Source organism: Trachurus japonicus, chromosome 15 (genome assembly GCF_045865225.1).
Source record: "Trachurus japonicus isolate A0001 chromosome 15, Traja_1.0".
In the NCBI taxonomy this organism is placed as follows: domain Eukaryota; kingdom Metazoa; phylum Chordata; class Actinopteri; order Carangiformes; family Carangidae; genus Trachurus; species Trachurus japonicus.
In genome coordinates, this window is record NC_140921.1 from 27,528,330 (window position 1) to 27,547,335 (window position 19,006).

At 40.9% G+C, this 19,006-nt stretch overlaps 2 protein-coding genes across 2 annotated transcripts in view; both read right to left on the reverse strand.

The window, feature by feature from the left end:
* Positions 1-19,006, reverse strand: part of LOC146973858 (core histone macro-H2A.2-like) — a 248,522-nt gene that overhangs the window by 35,528 nt on the left and 193,988 nt on the right. The window lies entirely within an intron of this gene.
* Positions 1,560-18,615, reverse strand: LOC146973860 (inactive pancreatic lipase-related protein 1-like). The gene is made up of 13 exons (XM_085800837.1): positions 18,600-18,615; positions 18,467-18,521; positions 17,523-17,674; positions 16,030-16,146; positions 15,278-15,412; positions 14,206-14,314; positions 11,389-11,508; positions 10,986-11,102; positions 7,543-7,661; positions 4,927-5,056; positions 3,251-3,365; positions 2,976-3,143; positions 1,560-1,793 (listed from the first exon to the last, which is right to left on the reverse strand). Exons 2-13 carry the CDS (start codon positions 18,519-18,521, stop codon positions 1,724-1,726), a joined length of 1,407 nt encoding a protein of 468 aa, XP_085656963.1. The 5' UTR covers positions 18,600-18,615; the 3' UTR covers positions 1,560-1,723.

Consider the following 19,006-nt stretch of genomic DNA (forward strand, 5'->3'; position numbering starts at 1 on the left):
TGATTGGTATTGTGTGACCAGTGATGGCTCAGATCAAGGCAAGTCAGAGTGATTTCAGATGCACTTTGTTAGCGCCATGATGAAAATGGCAGCTCGCCTTTTTAAAGCCGTGTATTTACAAGCATGATTATGGGGTGTGTGTTCTAATAAATGAAGCCAAACAATGACGCACAATCAGGACTTCATAAGGCAACGAAAGGCCACAGACAGATTAATAAGTGCTTTGCAGACACACATGTACACACAAACACACACACAAACTTGTTTCACTATCACATACACGTACGCGCAACAGCCCTTTGGAATTACAAATACGTGACACATTAGACAAGATTTTGTCCGGAACCATTCCGTATCCAAATGAGCAGAAGAAAGCAGTGATCTCACCATGTAATTTACTGTTGATTTGTCTATGCACAAATGGAGCCTGATGTCTTTCAACACTGATGAAGGTAACATTTATCTTCTGTCCTTGTCCTGACAGACACTGGCAGTGAGGAACAGTGAAGTATCTCATACACTACAGCTTGTCCAAGTGACAGTAATAACATTGCGGTTATGAAAACTCACCAGGGATGGTTTGATGTGAATTTATGCGAATTCTCATTCTCCAACAAGATGTGAATGGAGTGGAGATTGTAATCTTAAACTGAAAAGATCCCCTTTATGAAAAGACTGGGAGTTAAAAGACTTGTAAATGGAATATTTGCCTCCTTCCAAGAACTGTGTGAGACATACAATCTGAATGCGAACAAACTGGATGATTGTTTGACAAAGCAGGCAGAGACATCTATGATGTGTTACAACATTTGAATGCAGCTTCATGTGCAGGCTTTATAGGAGGAGTTGGGTTATCAGATTTCTCAAGACAAATGGGACAAAAGTCTACAGTATATTCATTCCTGAAAATTCCTATTATGTTACTCAAAATCTAAACTGGGGTGGGTTCTTTTCTTGGGAAGGGGGGCTTTTCTCTCTTTTCTCTCTGCCCCCTTTTTTTCTTATTATTTGCAACAAAAGATCCATTTCATTTTGTAGCCACCCAGACTTGTGCAGTGCTCACACATTGTTAACTTCTGCACTTATCCCACACTTTTCATCAAAACATTGTGAATTACAATGACATTTTCAAACTATTTTTGGAGCGCTAGTCATATGAAGCAGGACACTAAAGACATTTTACAGAACAAATGATGAATTGATTTGTCAAATGTTGCTGCTTTATGCCACAGAAGGGTGAATTTAAGGACAAACATGAATAAATTACCATCATGCACTGTGGCATATATATTTTGGATCACGATGGGAAGAGTAAGGTCTAACTTTGAAAGAGGGTTAATTGCTGGAACTTAATGACAAGACCTTCAGCTTATACTGCACTGCTTGTTTCAGTGGCCTTTATCATAAGATGACATATCTGTCACTGATGGTCTACTGAGGATTGAGATGATGTGGGTCATATGTTTGACCCACATCATCATCATCATCATCATCATCATCATCATCATCATCATCATCATCATCATCATCATAACATGGAAGAACAACATCTGGGACACTTTGTTAGTTTCTGTTTTTATTTGTTTATCTTTGGTCTTAAAGGATTCACAGTGTTGCTCTGCCAGTACAGTTTGTTAAAGTTATTTGGGATAATAAAGATAAAAAGCATGTGAATGCAAAATCATTATTAAAAATACCCTTAATGAGATGGTGATTATGACTGTTATTGGCTACATGGAAGCACAGACTGGACTTGGTTCTCTCGCACATTCTCCGTGCCACAGAAGAGGGACCTAGGAAGGAAGAAAAGAATAAAGAGAAAGACAGTAAATCAAAGAGTCAAATGAATATGTTGTTTTAAATGTCAGTTTTAATCCAGGAAGCTGAGTCTCCTCTAAAGAACCGATATGGTACTGAAGAATAAATCTTATATTCACTGGATTAGTGTCATTACATTTTATTCCTGTTGGGAGCTAAGAGACAACCAATGACAGAATAACAGATTCATCTTCATGATGTATTCCACCATTATCACCTCAGCCCTATCCCAGCTGCCCTCACCACTAGATGGCACTAGCAGCAGTCCCATACTGCCCTCAAGTGGCTTCAGCTGGTCCACACACAGCCCAGCTCTACATTTTCCCCTCAACCCTCAGGCTTTGTTTGTGGCTTCAAACCCCACACATGTCTATTTGAATTTCTAATATAATGTTAACAGGGAGTTCAACCTCTCTATGGTCTGACTGATCCCAAACATATTCTACTCGACTTTTTGTGGGCCAAAAAAATTGATTTACATTTTTTCATTGTTCAAAAGACAAATTTGCTAATATGTGACAAGGGGGAGGGCTTCCACTTATATACTTGTTTGGTTTCAATAGAACATTTTGTTTCAAGTTGATTTTCATTCAATGTTAGCCTACTTTTCGTGGGTTCATATGAAATAATATTCTCATCACACCTTTTGATTCTTCATTCACACTTCACTTCACACCACTAGGGTGTATTACAATCATCAATGGAGAGAAAATCAAATGTGACTGAGATATTATTATTATTATTATTATTATTATTATTATTATTATTATTAACAATACTACTACTACTACAAATAATAATAATAATAATAATTCCTTGTTTTTTGGGATGAGAATTGCTGTAAGATTTTCATTAAAACCTGTTGCTTTAAATCTGTTCTTGGACTTTGATCATATTTAATCAAAACTACTCCCTATAATTTCAGTTGTCTGTCATCACTCCTGCTATTCTATTATAAACTGTAATTTTTGTATTTTTCATTTTCTCCTGTGGGGAAAAACAACTGTCAGTTTGAGTTAAAAACCACTGACATTATATAGAACCTGTATTTGTGAGAAAATGGCTGACTCTGAACAAGATCTGTCTTTTCTTTCATCCCACATGAAGACATACAGAAAGCGAACTGACACTCATCATGGCAGAGAAGACAAACTTACATCTTCTTGTCTTTTCCTCTCAGCAGCTCCACCTTTGCTGCTCCATATCTGGGTTTCAGTGGATTGAAGATGTGGTTATTCCAGCGGAACTTCACCTCTGTCACATCACCCACGTCCACCTCAGCATCCATCAGCAGCTCATAGGTCCATCCAGGCATCAGAGTTCCCCTGGAGAAAAGTCCCCACAGATAAACACTTTGTTGAGAGGAGGAACACAGGAGGAACGCTACAACCCTGCGCTGACTTCCACACAACAGTATAGGTGACATTCTTACACATGCAGCTGGTACTCCTGGGTGCTGTCACTGTCTCCAGCGAGTGCCACGTACATGAAGCCTGGGTTAGGCCAGCTGGGACCATCAATGACCACTGTCACTTTGTAGCTGTAACCTAGAAAGGGGAACGAATGGTTATCAAGGTTTAATCAACACACACATTCTCCTGAAAAAGGATGGTGCTAGGAGCAGATCCCCACAGCAAAATCACGATGATGAAGGTTGATAGACCGAAACAAACAGTTATCAGTCTCATGATTTCACCATAGTTCTGGTGGAGTGTCTTGATAAATCCGTCTTATCAGAGAAGACAGGAAATATTGCTACCAGCATAGTGAAACCTTGAAACAAATACCGTTGATCTTTTCTACAGATTTTCTTTAAGTGTGCATGAACCGTATCTTCATGGTCAGTCTTACCAGGAAACAACTTTGCTCTTGAGATTTATCTTCGATTCACAAATTTGACATTTCCTTGGGACCAAGAAGCAATAACAATGGAAGTGAATCCGAATTCACTACAGGCCACTATCCTTCAGTAAAAAAAAAAAGAGCCCAGAGGTCATCTGTGCAGGGGTTTATGACCCTTAGTTAAGTGGCAGAGAGTATCAGGAGGAGGTTGCAGTGGATGGATGATAAGTAAAACAAGCATGTACTGTTTACCCACTGCTTATCAATAGCCCTGTAATGCCACATTATCTAATAAATTTGCATTATAGTATAATAATGTAATAAACTTTCACCTCATGATGTAATAACGCTGCATTTTGTAATACTCTGACACATTTTGTGATAAAATTCTTCAATGCAATGGGGCGTCGAGTGGCGCACGCAGGAGGTTAAGCAGGCTACAGTCCTCGCTGCAAGCGGCCCCGGTCCGAATCCCGCATAGGGCAGCCCTTTCCTGCATGTCATTCCCCCTCTCTCTGCCTCCCCATTTCCCATCTCTCTCAACTGTTCTATCTAATAAAGGTGTGAAAATAAATTCTTAAACGCAATAGGTAATAAACTTTGCTGCATTTTGTAATAAGTTGTTACATATTGCATTAGTTATTACAAAATGTGAGTGTTACACTTTTTTTTATATAGAAAATGTAATAATTTGGTGCATATTGTAACAACTTATTACAAAATGTTTATTACATATTGCGTATAGTCCTCACTGCAGGCGGCCCCGGTTCGAATACCGCGTCGAGCGGTCCTATCGGAGCGTGTCATTCCCCCCCTCTCTGCCTCCCATTTCCTGTCTCTCTCTACATTATCCTATCCATTAAAGGCGAAAAAGCCCCAAAAAATATACTTTAAAGAAAAATGTGGCATATTTGACAAAATGCGGTGTTACTACATCATGAGGTGAAAATGTATTACATTATTACAAAATGCAGCGTTATTACATAATGTGGCGCTACAAGCCCAGCAGGCCATGTTAGCATGTGCTGTATTCTATTAGTCTAAAGATGTGAAATGACTTATCTTATGTAAATAAGGATTGAAAATTTAAGTTAGAGCCAAGATAGAGAAGGTCCATGCATTTCAGACTGTTCTCAAAGTCAACTGAAGGGATTCACGATGAGCCTGTTGAAGTGGAGAATGTTTCCAGCCCACAGAGTGGTAATGATATGAAAAAGTTTCAATGTGCAAGTCACGCTGTTATTTTTACCTGAGCAGGATACTTACGGCCGAAAGGCATTGAACTGCCCGTGTTGAGGAAGTACTTTGTCTTTGAACTTCCATCAGTCACGGTGAACCTGTCAGCGTTGTGGCCCATCATAGGACACTTGCCGTCTGTACATGGGAAACACTTTCCCTGTGAAGACAAGGGCATAGCAAGTGTGAAGGATGAGCTCATTGACTGATGGAGTGTAAGAGTCTTCTCCTGTCAGTGAACAGTCTGGAAGCAGTGACCAATCTGAAAGGCCTTTCCTCCTGCAAGTCCTTCACGGCGTTGCAACTGTGCCGTGTTAAAAATGATGGCCGTGCAGTGAGTTAGTGTGTGGGAACCAGCTGAGTTTGTGGCTGTCAGCTATGGCTACAGGAACAACACCAGAAAGCGTTTACGAGGTGAACGACAAGGAGGTGCTGTCATCTCTCAACAGGGACGTAGTCATATGAGGTCATGCTTGGCGCTTCCAGGACCTTTTTTTGATCGGGACATGTGTCCAAAGCAGGGATAAACTGTCATTAGCACCAACAGCTGCAGATACAAGCTCCCCCCGGCCCCCGCCCCCACCCATGGAGGGCACAAGGGAAGCCCAGTTACGTCGCCCTGTCTGCTGCAACAAAAATCCGACTTTGCCGAACCGACTTCAAAACTGAAGAAATGGTTCATAGCCATATCGGTGTCATACCACAGCAACAGGTGGCAATCCCATACACATGCTGGGTAGAGATGGGCCTCTTCTCCAGAACCCCCCCCCCCCCCCTCCCACGTCTAAGCCCATTTCATAGTCCTGAGGCACTTTTTAAAACCACTGCTTATCCCTCATCTATGGCCCCTACCATTAGAGCTGCAATAGAAACTACAATCAATATCTTTCATTACAAATCCACCTAACTTTCCATAGATATGACTGCAGTCTATATGAGAATATCCCATTCTGCACTTTTGGGCCAAATCTTTGATTTGGTGAAAAAAATGATTGAGAACCAGTTTCATTCTGTCAGCCATATGTGGGCCACAATGATTCAACAGAACTGAGGCACACGTATTCCGTATGTGACTGAGGTATGAGCCATATAATTATTTAAATTTAGTTTACTCCTGGTAGAAGTCTGGTTTTGTTATGGTTCAGTTAAGGCTAATATACCTTAGATGAAGAAGATGTGGTCCATCATTCACTTATGAAAGTGGGCCAGATCAAAGGCTTGTATATTAGTTTAGCTTCTGGGTAAAGTCTGGATTTTGGTCTGTCAGCCACATAAGAGCCATTAGGCTTTACCAGAACTCAACCGCACAGGCATGCTTTATGAGGCCCAGCCATAAGCCATACAGTATGATCTGTTTGCAGTTGGTACAGTTAGAGGTCTGGCTATGTTATGGTTCAAACATAGCTTTCATATACAGTACAGGCCAAAAGTTTGGACACACCTTCTCATTCAATGTGTTTCCTTTATTCTCACTGAAGGCACCAAAACTATGAATGAACAAATGTGGAATTAACAAAAAAGTGTGAAATAACTGAAAACATGTCTTTTCTTCTTTGTCTTCTCTTTCTTCTTCCTCTCCTTCTTCCTCCTCCTCCTCTATCTCTGCCCCCACCAATTCTAGTTTCTTCAAAGTAGCCACCCTTTGCTCTGATTACTGCTTTGCACACTCTTGGCATTCTCTTGATGAGCTTCAAGAGGTGAACCTGACCTGAAAATGGTTTTCACTTCACAGGTGTGCCTTGTCAGGGTTCATTAGTGGAATTTCAGTGAGAATCTACAATGTAAATAGTCATGAAAATAAAGGAAATGCATTGAGTGTGTCCAAACTTTTGGCCTGTACTGTACTTGGGCCATTCACTGTAAATGGGCCACATCTTTGCTGTTCATTTGGGCCACATCCAAGCCAAAGGAATTTTACTAATGCACGTCTACAATATCAGCAGATATAGGTGACTGTACATATTTATATGGGGCAGACATAGGTGTCAGTATATGAAATTGTCAAATTTTCTACTAGGTTTCATAGAGGATTTTACATCCTACATGTATTTCAAAAAATATATGTACAATATTCCAAGTGGAAACATCAGTTACTGTAATGCAGTGTCCATTAAGAAAAATACATATCATCAAATATGTTGTGCCTGCCAATGACAGGTGCACTGTGAGGTAACATGTTTAGAGGTTTGAGACCTGGATACATCTTTAACCCATCCAGTCAGTTAGCAGACCTTCCTATTTGCCGGTTAGTTTTAGCATGTAACCAGCTAGCAATATAGTCACTGTGTCACAATAGTTCCACCTGCTGTATTTCACATTCACATTCACATGCACAGTTCCTATGTCACTTCCTGATTAGATGTAACATTTAAATGAAGACACTTAATATTAATTAATTAATAACATTGAATATTTACAGTATATATTTTCTTATTTTTATCACTGTAAGTTTTAATGATAAAGAGAGTTTTGATGCTGTATTAGCATTTAGAATGATCTAAACCCACTGCGTTGCCAAAAACAAAAAACCTATTACTTTGTGGAATGTTCCATTTACTGAAGGGAAGTTACTCTATGTTAATTATATAATAATGTATTTCCATTGCTGCCTGTTACAGATATTGCATAGGGGAACCAAAGACTTACAGCAGCAAAACTCTTCTCATCAGAGCAGGGATATCCCACAAAGCCTTGGGGTTTAACGATGCTCTCGCTGTAGTACTGGTGGGCTCGGACGTGGTTGCAGGCATCAAACTTCACGGTACCTGGGAAAAGGTTAGATCAGGTGATGACAGAGGGAGGGAGAAGAGAGAGGGAGCGTAAGAGAGGAGGAATAAGAGAAGAGATGTGAGTGATGTTACATGGCTCCAGTCTCTGCTAAATATGAAGTGATGACCCTCTGACTTGGGTCAGTGAGAGGCCGTCAGCTGGATGGGGAGAGTTATATTTAGAACTACTACATCACTATTTTGAGAATCAGCACAGATTTCTACAAAAGATAAAACAAAAACATATGTTCATAATGTTGGATTTCTATCTTTGACATATATATTATTAGATAAAAGAACATATAGTCAAATAAAATATGAAACCTATAAGAGAGTGGAGCATTTATTTTCTATATTGACTCATGTTTGCCATTCAAATGGTTATGTATGTTGCTTATTTTACATTACATAATATATTACATAATTATGCTGATATTATATACAGATAAGATGTCTGATATACTACTTTCCCTGAATCGGAATAGAAATGTTTACATTGAAAATCGTACATGTGCATTTTTCATTATTTTTATGTTGTTTTAACAAATTTGCTGTGTTGATTATGTAGCTATTGTTAACATGTGGTTGCAACATGTTACATCATATAAAAATTCACTATATATATTTATTTGATTTGTACACTACATTAGACATTTTACCATGGGTATTATGTATATTTCTTTATGTTTGCTTGTCTGTATCTGTGTTATTAGCTTATATCTTCATCTATCCAGAATTTGTATATATGTTATAAATATACAAGTATCATGTGTGGCAATGGCACTCTTGATGTAGGGACATACAGTATACTGTAGGTCACATATCAAACATCTCTGTGGGCAGAAAGAGATGAGAGTTTAGTCAGTCAGCGCCAGTGGCGGCTGGTGCTAAAATAAATTGGGGGGGCGTCAGATAAATAAGATAAATAAAGAGCATTGCTAACTTCACATCCAGCAGTAAACAGCAGTCAGCAGCGGATCAGCTGATCTCTCCCTCCGTACAAACGCTCCGTTCTGATCTAGCCCCACTGGACTTTCAAAGTAAAGGTGACGCAGCTGAAAATTAGTTAGGCTAAATAGTGAAACAGCGGCGCCTTTATAGCCGATTTTAGGATGAAACTCTGAACATAACCTGAAACAACAGATTTTTCTTTTGCTGCGGCCGCCATTGTCTCCTGTCTTGTTGTTGTTTTCTGTCTGCTCCGTGTGCACGCCATGGATGTATTATATTAACGGTGCACGCGGGTGAGTCTGTAGCTGTTTGAGTGACAGGCACGTCGCCGCTGCCAGAGGAGTGACTTTGATTGACAGGTCAGGTATCATGAATCAATCCGATTGGATGAAAAAATGACCCAAACGCGCTGATTGGCCACGGGCGCAGAGAGCTGCGCCCGGAGGAGAATCTTGAAGTGACCAATTAGAGACCAGCATGAAGTCACATGGAAGCCAAAAGTTTAAGAGCCCACATACACACTCATTAGGCCGGCGCCCCTCGCTATTGAAATGTATGAAACAACCCAGAATAAACCCAATATGGAATGGAAAGGCTTACGAATTTCAAAGTAAAACCCATTGTATGAGTGAACACTGAACAGATATGGTAATTACTTTTTATTATATTTATGTTTACTGTGTCTACACTTTTTTTCCTGAAATTTTGATGGGGGCGGCGCCCTAGCGCCCCCTATTGACCGGCCGCCACTGGTCAGCGCCATAAAACAATCTTAGAGTAAGAGTAAGAATGTGAGACAGAGACAGAGGCAGAGCTGGTTAGAGACAGACATAGAAAGAGGTCATGACTTGTGTTGTTTTCTCTTCCAGTATAGGGCAAACACCAGGCGCTCCAAGAACTCCAGCTATGCAGCCCTGGCTCCCACTCTCCCTCTCTTATCTATAGGATCAAAAGTGGCATATTCAGCTGTGCCAACATCCCCCGCCCCCCACCCCTGACCCAGGCATGGCACCAATGCTGCCACTTGAGCCTTGCTACTCAGCAGCACATTTCAAAAGAAGGCCGTCGTCATTCATTTTGAAAATATTTGCTCAGATGGGACCAGCACAAATAACTCTGCCAGGGGTTTCTTTACGATTTTTCCATTGGGACACCTCCAATATTCCACAGGGGGGGGGGGGTCTGCATTGTAAGCAGGATGGTTGGAAAAATAGGATGTATGAGTCATTGTGTTATGTATAGGAGGAGTGGCTCTGGTGAAGCCTGCAGACTTGTAAACATTTGATGTGTAGTGTGGGCCAGAATGATCAATGGCCACCTCATGTGCTGAGTTTATTTTACTCTCATGACGGATCCTACAGAGCTGAACAACTGACAGGATTAACACCAATCAGCTTCAAATATATGAGGACGTATTATGAATGACTGTTTCATTGATCCTGGTGTTTCTATACGTCATGTCTGATGCTCTGCCTGGTTAGTTTACTGTCTGCCATGAGCTTTGCAAATTCACTTGTTGACACTGAACAATAAACATCTAAGACGTCAGCTGTCTGGTGACACTATCAATCCTTATGAAGCTGAATGGAGGGAAAAAAGATGCAATTCCCATAGACACCATGAGAGGACACCATTGCTTTTAGATAACACTCATGGATGTGAGCTGAGATAAGATCCACGTGGCCACAGAGAAACGAAATAGTGCCTGTCTCTTATTTGCAAAAGCAAAGCCATTAAACCTAATCAAGATACCAACTAGTAACATAGGAATGTATTTTCAAAGACTGAGTGTTATATGGATGTCGTCGGGCTGTTGCAACTTAAAAAAAAGTGGTACAATTGTTCTTTTTTTCCCTTTACAATATGATTCAAATGTGATGTTTTTCAACTGATTTTCTAAATAAAAAGCTGTAGATTGTCAGTACAGGTCCAGATCACATGGACATAAATGGAAAAATAATTGCCTATACTGGTGAATCTCAATAAAGTAGAATATGATGGAGATCAGCAGTCTTGCGATACTGAATTTGGGGTTTTCATTAAATGTAAGGCATAATCATTACAATTTAAAGAAATGGAGGCATGGAATATTTCAATAATAAATCTATGAGGTTCACTTTATTTGAATTGAACTACTGAAAGAAATTAACTTTCTTTCATGATGTTCTAATTTATAGAGATGCACCTGCATACGTTTCAATCATCGTTCAACTAGACACAACAATGAAAAGAAATCCAAACAGCTGACTTGACCGAATGGGAAGCTGTGTTAGGTGAAGAATGGGTGTCTGAAAAAGTGGGACTGGCATGTGATTGTTGCTTCTCAACTTTGTCTATTAGAGTTCATTTGTGTTTCGCAGGTGTTCTCACCTTCCCAGAAAGCATCCAGGTCAGAGGGTTTGCCTTTGTTAGCAGAGCAGCCAGGCATCAGTCCACCTCCGTTGGGATAAAAGTCAATGTGGCCCACAGACTGTGACATCCCCAGACCTGAGAGGATTCAAACAGAAATCATGCCACCTCAGTCCTATTATGATTATTTTATCTCATCATTACTTAATTTAAAAAAAAAACATATATTCTATTTCTATTAGGCAGTGTCAGTGAAAATGGCTGGAACTATTGTAAGAACACATAATATTACTACAACTAATTAACTCCTACAAGTTACAGTAAACTACTATGGACCAGAGTGTTAGAAAGTACCATGAATAATCATCACATTGATCTTATTCACTGTGTTCAGCAGTGATATTGCCTACTGTACTGTATGTACCAAGTTTGGAGTCAAAAGGAAGAGCATCGGTGTGAATGACGTCCACAAAGGCAGCATCACTGGTGTCCAGACGCACAGAGGCGTCAGTGTCCTGGAAGTAAGGTTCAGTTGGGTCCAGTCCTTCACAGAGAGACAATGGTGTTAAATCACACAAACATCTGTCTGTCTGAAAGATGAGATGCCAACATAGACATGAGACAGGAATAACAAAAACATACAAATTTAAAATGAGCAAAATCCAAGTGCTCTTCAAATCGTCAACGCTGCACATTGATCAGTCAGAGCGGGTCAGTATGTGCAGAATGTTGTCTGATTACATTGTCGTATTTCACCCATTAAAGCAGAAGTAAGCGATCCGGTCGTTTTGGCTAATGCTGCGTTCCAGGCAGGCTTTTGAAACCGTAAATTACAGCTTCAAGTCACGACTTACGACTTTGTAGCGTTCCAGGCAACCCACTCGTGTTTTTCTGACCTGTTTTACCTCACTATAACGGCCACTCGTAACTTCCGACCCGTGAACTCGTACCAGATCGAACTGGTACGACTTCACAGGTCGGAAAAACACGAGTTACGGGCTGCCTTGAACGCACCATAACGTCTTGTCAGCCGATGGAGTTAGCAGCCCCCGCCCTCGTCATGGATCTATTGGTCCTCGTCCCTACGTCATCACATTCAGGCGCATCCCTTGGCTGCACACACAGCCCTTCATGCCGTTCTCTCTCCTCATTGGATAAAACTTGTAGGATACGAAAAAAGTTTTCTCCTCGGCTCAGAGCAGAGCAGAGTGACTGACAGACCCGTGTTTCAGACCAAACACTCTATGTAAGTGATTGCTGTCGGAAGATATAACTATTTAAGACTTATATTAACACAAAAATATCGCTTACTTCTGCTTTAATCTAATGTACAAGCATATATGTATGTTTTAAAAAGAAAAATGAGCCAACTGAAAACTGGAATAAATAAAAACAGATGTGGAGTGAAAGCCACCGTTTTCCAGGGTGTTGCAAAAGTGTGAAGCGTGGAATTGCTTTCACCATCTGTTCTTCATGTAATCTGTTCACTACTGGGTTCCCTGTCCTACTAGACACAGTTATATATCTACAACATATCTGAAGATTACATACACAACCCAGGTTCTCTGAATGGACAAACTATCTCTCCACCTATTCATAATACATACAGGCACTAACCCCCACACATGGACAATGATTAGAAAAGTCCTGCCACTTGGTGAACCTGGGGAATCCCATGTAATCTTCTGGTCCTGTTCACACCTGGGATTAACATGTGTATTGTGTGATCCAATCACAGTGGTCAGCTCTTGGTATCTAGTGTGGTCACACCTGCTTCACAATGTGTTATCATATGTGCCCTGATTGTGATTAGATTTCACTTCCCCATTCTATATGCAAATAGACAAATACATTGTTGTTTTTAGCCAATCAACAAATAGGTTTGTTCAGGCACAGTTATCAAGATGAAATTATTTTTTATTCATTTTCTATACCGCTTATCCTGCACTAGGGTCACGGGTGAGCTGGAGCCTATCTCAGCTGACTTTGGGCGAGAGGCGGGGTACATCCTGGACAGGTCGCCAGTCTATCGCAGGGCTAACATATATAGACAGACAACCATTCACACTCTCATTCACACCTATGGGCAAATCAGAGTCACCAATTAACCTAACCTGCATGTCTTTGGACTGTGGGAGGAAGCCGGAGTACCCGGAGAGAACCCACGCATGCGCATGCACGGGGAGAACATGCAAACTCCACACAGAAGGGCTCCAGCCGGCCGGCGGGTTCGAACCCAGAACCCTCTTGCTGTGAGGTGACAGTGCTAACCACTGCACCACCGTGCCGCCCACGGCCGTTATTTTCTATCCATTTGAAAATATAAATATGTCGTCCAGACCATCTCTGAATATGGTCTGAGTGACTGGACCTTAAAGGTACATTGTGTAGGAATTACTCCCATCTAGTGTTGTGGTTGTGTATCGCAAGCAACTCAATCGTATTTTTCATGCTGCATTCACGTGAAATTGGGCAGATGGCAGACGGACAACAGCTGCTGCACGTAACAGCATAAACAAGCCTCTATGTAAACAAGTGGTCCGTCAGCATGAGGCAAAACAATACACGTCACAGTATGTTGTCATGGCGATGTCGTATTGTTTACCTGACCCACGTTTTACCGGCTTTCTCTTCACTTCTGTGACTAAAATGACATCTGGTTTGTTACCGACGGCCGTCTGCCTGACTGCAGGTGAATGCAGCATCAGTGTAACGCTCCATTCCTCCTCACTGCGTTACCGCGGTGACTTTTCACAGACGCCACCTCGACCTGAGCCGACAGCTCCGGTGTCTCCACTGAGTTTCCGTGGTTTCCTACCGTCACGCTGCCACTGAACGTAAAAACATGGCGACATGACATGGCAGCCAGCACCGAGCTTACCCGCTCCATGTAGATATGAATGATATGAACGGCTAATTCAGAGCTGAAAGGAACACTTCAGTTTGTTGATGGGGGGGATTACTGATGAATGAAAAACAGACTTTTGAACCAAATAATCGATTTTCGTGAATAGATAACAGGAGAAGTTACACAATGTCCCTTTAAATGAGTCCTCGATGCATACTGAGTGTGTTGACCAATTTGTCATCAGATCACCTGAAGGAAAGGTAACTGAATCAGGTCAGCGTGATAGCTTATTTAATGTAGCGTGTGCAACTAAAGTTATGTACGTTAACCTTCATTCACATGAGGGTCAAACGTCAGCTAACAGGTGTCAGGTGTGTGCTGCAGCAGGTTTACCTGTGATACGAGCAAGGCCGGCGATCCTGTTCCCAACATCTCCTGCAGCGTGAGCTCCAAGGCTGTGTCCAATAATGTGGAACTTTTCAGCTTTCTGCTTGTATTTAACCTGCACATTTGAATCAAAGATACCACCACTCAGTCATACTTCCAAAGAGCTGAAGTGCAGATCGAACACCAGTGTCTCTAATCAGGAAATCAGGAACAAATTAGGAATCATTAATCGTATTTCCACATATTTATAGTATGTCTACATACAAACACACACATTTACCCTCATTTTAATTTTGAACGAAAGGCTTAAAATATCACATTTTTCTCATAATCCTTATGTCATAGTATGACACAATAAACCTGGACTGTAACATATTACTCCTTGTGCTTGAGACTGAACCAATCATTTCCCGTTTGAGCTGCAGAGATGACAGCTACACCATTTAATAACAGATGTGTGACTAGTTTTAAAGGGGACATATTATGGAAATATCACTTTTTGAAGGGTCTTTAACATATATTTGGGTGTTTGCCTTGCCTTCCGGTCCCCAAAATGTGGGAATTGACAGAAAAATCTATCTATAATTTTCAGGCTCCCTAGGTTGAAATCCATGTGGTTTTACAAGCTGTTCCCTCAGTTGTCTCCCAGTGATGTAACTAGGATTCAAATTTGCATAACCCCACCCCTATGTGGTACCAGTAGAAGGGATGGGGCGGGGCAAGCAGTGGTTCATTTGCATTTAAAGGGACAGGCACTGAAACCAGCCGTTCTGAACAGGGCTGTTTTGAGAGGATGAAAAGAGCTGTGATGTTTGATCCTTGGGGGATTTTGACCGAAGAATGTCACAGACATGTCTTTAAGACACCTGGGAACCATTTTAATTTGTGGAAAGGGGGCAGAATATGTCTCCTTTAAGTGTTCAATATACTCCGGGTCTCCTCTACAATGTGTCACATACTGCTGTGTATAAATGGGAAAGGAATTCATTATTGAACTTGACTGCTGTTTTGTAATTGTGACCTACACCTACAGTTACAGTACACTGGTGTCAGACAGTGAGTGAAGTGCTGTGTTTACCATGAGGAAGGCGACCATGGAGGCCGTCTGGGCACCCACCACCCTGACGTTATTGGCGGCCTGGGCGTACTGAGTCTTCACACCGTTTTTCCACTCCACAACCACACAGTTCACGTTCTCCCATTTCACCATCACCTGGACAGAGCAACAGGTTAGTCTGGGTTACTCTAGGTTGGTCGGCACTTCAAATACAGGTCATACAGCAAAGTCATGGACAACTGATGAGATAAAAAGAAAATTAGAAAGCTGACAATGAGAAAAATAAATATAACTTCAGAAAACTGAGACAAACACAAGAAAAGTAACAATAAGGGAGCAGAATAAAATACATTTAAACATGATTACAATAAAGTAAGTTAATTAATTAAAGTGACTATGACTAAAAAGTATGAAATTAAAAGTTATGCTGCAGGGGGATGTTGGAGTTTGTGTCTAAAAACTTCAATACGACCTGTTGCTCTCTTGGTGAGAATGTCCCAACAGCTCTGCCTTGCTTGAAGCTTTTATCTATATTTTTGATATCCTTTGAGGCATGAAATGTACGCATTCACTTGGTGCTTTACAATAATATAAGGTCTCCATCATCATATAAGACAGTGATTGGCTTGTGTACGTGCAGCCATTCAGAGCTCAGAGTTTGAATGGGAATTTAAATTATTTTAGGAATTACATTTTTATTGTGGTTATTATTTTATGAAACATCTGGATGACACTTCCATCACTGTTATAGAAGGTATAACATGACTTCCTACCTGACACATGTCCTGTGGCCAGTCCTCATCTCCTTTTTCCAGATAACCGGGAATGACGAAGCGAGTCTTCCTCAGCCCTTTGTAGTTGGAGGCATGGATGTTGTCAGGATTGATCTCCTGATGGTTTCAATAATAAATTGTAAATCAGTGAGAACACTGGTCAGTGATCACATATTTAGATAACTGAGGAAGGACAAAAGTTTAGTGTATGTAAGACTCATGAGCCAAATGATCAGGCTCACTGAAAACACACATACACATGCACACACACACATGCACACACACGCATGCAAACACACACATGTTTTCTAACCATTTAGCTGAGTTTTCCACCAATCTAAATGTGTCCAACAGCACAGGAGCAGGACAGGGAAAGAGGAGGGGGATCTGACACTGAACCATCTTCTTCATTCTGTCTAAATTCTATTCAGTATTTTCACATCAGAAATGATTTAATCCACTGACATTTTAGTTTTGTTTATAACATGTGGAAATGCCCACGTACTGTCATCCGTTCAGCCTATTCTATGAACGAAAAAGATGAAAAAAAAAAATACAGAAAAACATTACCATCTCTCCTTAATGGAAATCAAATAAATAGATAAATAAATAAATAAATGCTACCTTGTGTGATAGACACATTGCAACCTCCACTCGTTTATTGATCATTTTTGGTACAGTCTCCTAAATGCACTAGCCACCACCGCAGAGCTCTGTGCTGTACAATAACAGAATACAGCTACTTTTTGGAATGCTAAACATGTAATCTATTATTCCCCAAGCCTGGCTAACAGAATATACAATAGGGTGTCTCTGCTGCCAGGGCTGATAAAGAGAGACACTGGTGCCACACAGTGACCAGGAGTAGCTAGTAACTGGGAACTGTCAGGGTCTGTCATGTGCCAGTTTCCTGTTTTATTTTGATAGTCTTGTCTCCTGTTTCCGGTGTGATTACCTGTCCCCACCCTAATGTGTTTCACCTGTGTCTCGTTATCCCTTCCCTCCTGTGTCTATGTAACCAGCGCTCCCCAGTGTGTCAGTGTCAGATTGTCTTGCGTTTGATTATAGAGAGTATCCCTGTGTCTGACCATTTTTTGTCCCTAGTTTCGGAGTCATAGTCTGCCAATTTTGTACCTTTGCCCGGCTGACTGCCTTTTTGGATTTTTGACCCTTGGACCGAATAAACAACCTTGATAACTGCCTACTGTTTGCCTGCCTGCATTTGTGCCCGCCAGTCTCTGTGTTCTTGACAGAAACATGCTGGGGATGGGATTCACATCTAGATGTGAAAATGAAAAGGATTCTGGAGAACTGGGTTTAAATTACTCTGAAGCTAATGTGGTCCTGCAGTCACCTCTTGGAAAAATGAAGTTGTGATCTTTGTAAAGAACTGAATTCCCTGTTTGTTGCTCTGCCCCCTCTGGCATAACATGAATGTACAAAACTCAGTTAACCAAAATATATCTATATGAAGCAGCAACTCCACTCCTTACCTGGTAGTAGCGGTTACTCTGGGTGAAGAGGAGGAAGCGGGTGCCGATCTGCTCAGGGTCCCAGGGCAGGATATTAGCTGGTCTCTGGACAGTGCCCCCCCAGGGAGCCTGGTCGTCAAAGCAGTCCAGATCACCATAGCAGACCTCAGCCGCTGTAAGTCAAACAGAACATACCACTATAATAAACACTTATTAAAGACAACTCAAATCTAATATATTGACTTTGATAATCATGAAGTTCTTAAACTTCATGGGCTGAAACTTTTCCTCACAGATTGTTATGAAAGAAATAAAAGCTGACTCTTATGTAACAGTAGCAGATAGCTTATCTATCTGATAGACCAAAATGGAAACAAGCTCTCTACTGTCAAGGTTACACTGTGAACCCAAATAAACATGTTATTCATTTAATTTGTCCAGTTCTGAAATTTTCTTTTAACAGGAGGCCATCATGTAGTAAGAACCAGAAATTCAAATGGAATTAGCCTATAAGACAGCGTATACTTATTTAGTCCTTTAGACCTTTGAGAGGACTGTTTACACTAACAAGTTTAAAGATTCATCCACAGCTGAAAGAAATGTAGTTTTGTCATCAAATCATTCGACTCAGATCACGATGAATGTCATGTTGTTTGATTGACTGCATATTTATTTTATACAACTGCTCTTAACTGACTTAGTATCAGTACATTTTACTTTAACATTGAATGCTGGTATCTTGTTTTTTATATTTCTGATAACTTTACACAAATATAATAAAGCAAAATAGGTCACAAATGTGGCACATGTTAACACCCTGTTTACACAATTCCATTATCCACATTCAACATTAGCCTGAATAGTTCTAGTGTAAACCTCATCGAAACCAACCTGAAAGAACTCAGAGGTTTAAATATAATATTCATTTAGTTGGTCATTTCTGAAAAAGACTAAAGTTAACTTACCAAATGATGTTGCAGCAAGGAAGCTCAACAGACCCAAACACCACATCTGCAACATCTGTTGAGGAAGTTCCATGAGGATTTTTCCTTGTGTAGGAATGAAACAAAAATGAACAGACTCATGCTGTGTACTCACCGTGAAGCCAGACCACAAGGTAGTGAACGGAGGCTACACGTCCTTAAATACTGTGACCACATGTGTGTCCGCTCATGTAGGAGTGGGAAACACACAGGTGATTATACTGACAGGCCAAGTCACTCATTAGCTACATGTGTGCTTCATACAATCTTGATGCCATAATTTGGACAGATGTGTTGAAATGGGGAAATATGTGTGTTTTCCCATGTACGGATATCAGCGTCAGAACAGCATGGATATGTTAGCCAGACAGACACAATACAAACTGTGACGACACAGGCCAGCTGTGGTGTCTCAGACTGTATAGCAGCAGTAATGGGACAAACCACAGCAGGAGAATTCAACTACAAATCAACTGGAGGTTGTTGCAATAAATGAAATGTGTTCCCCTAACCACCACTCAA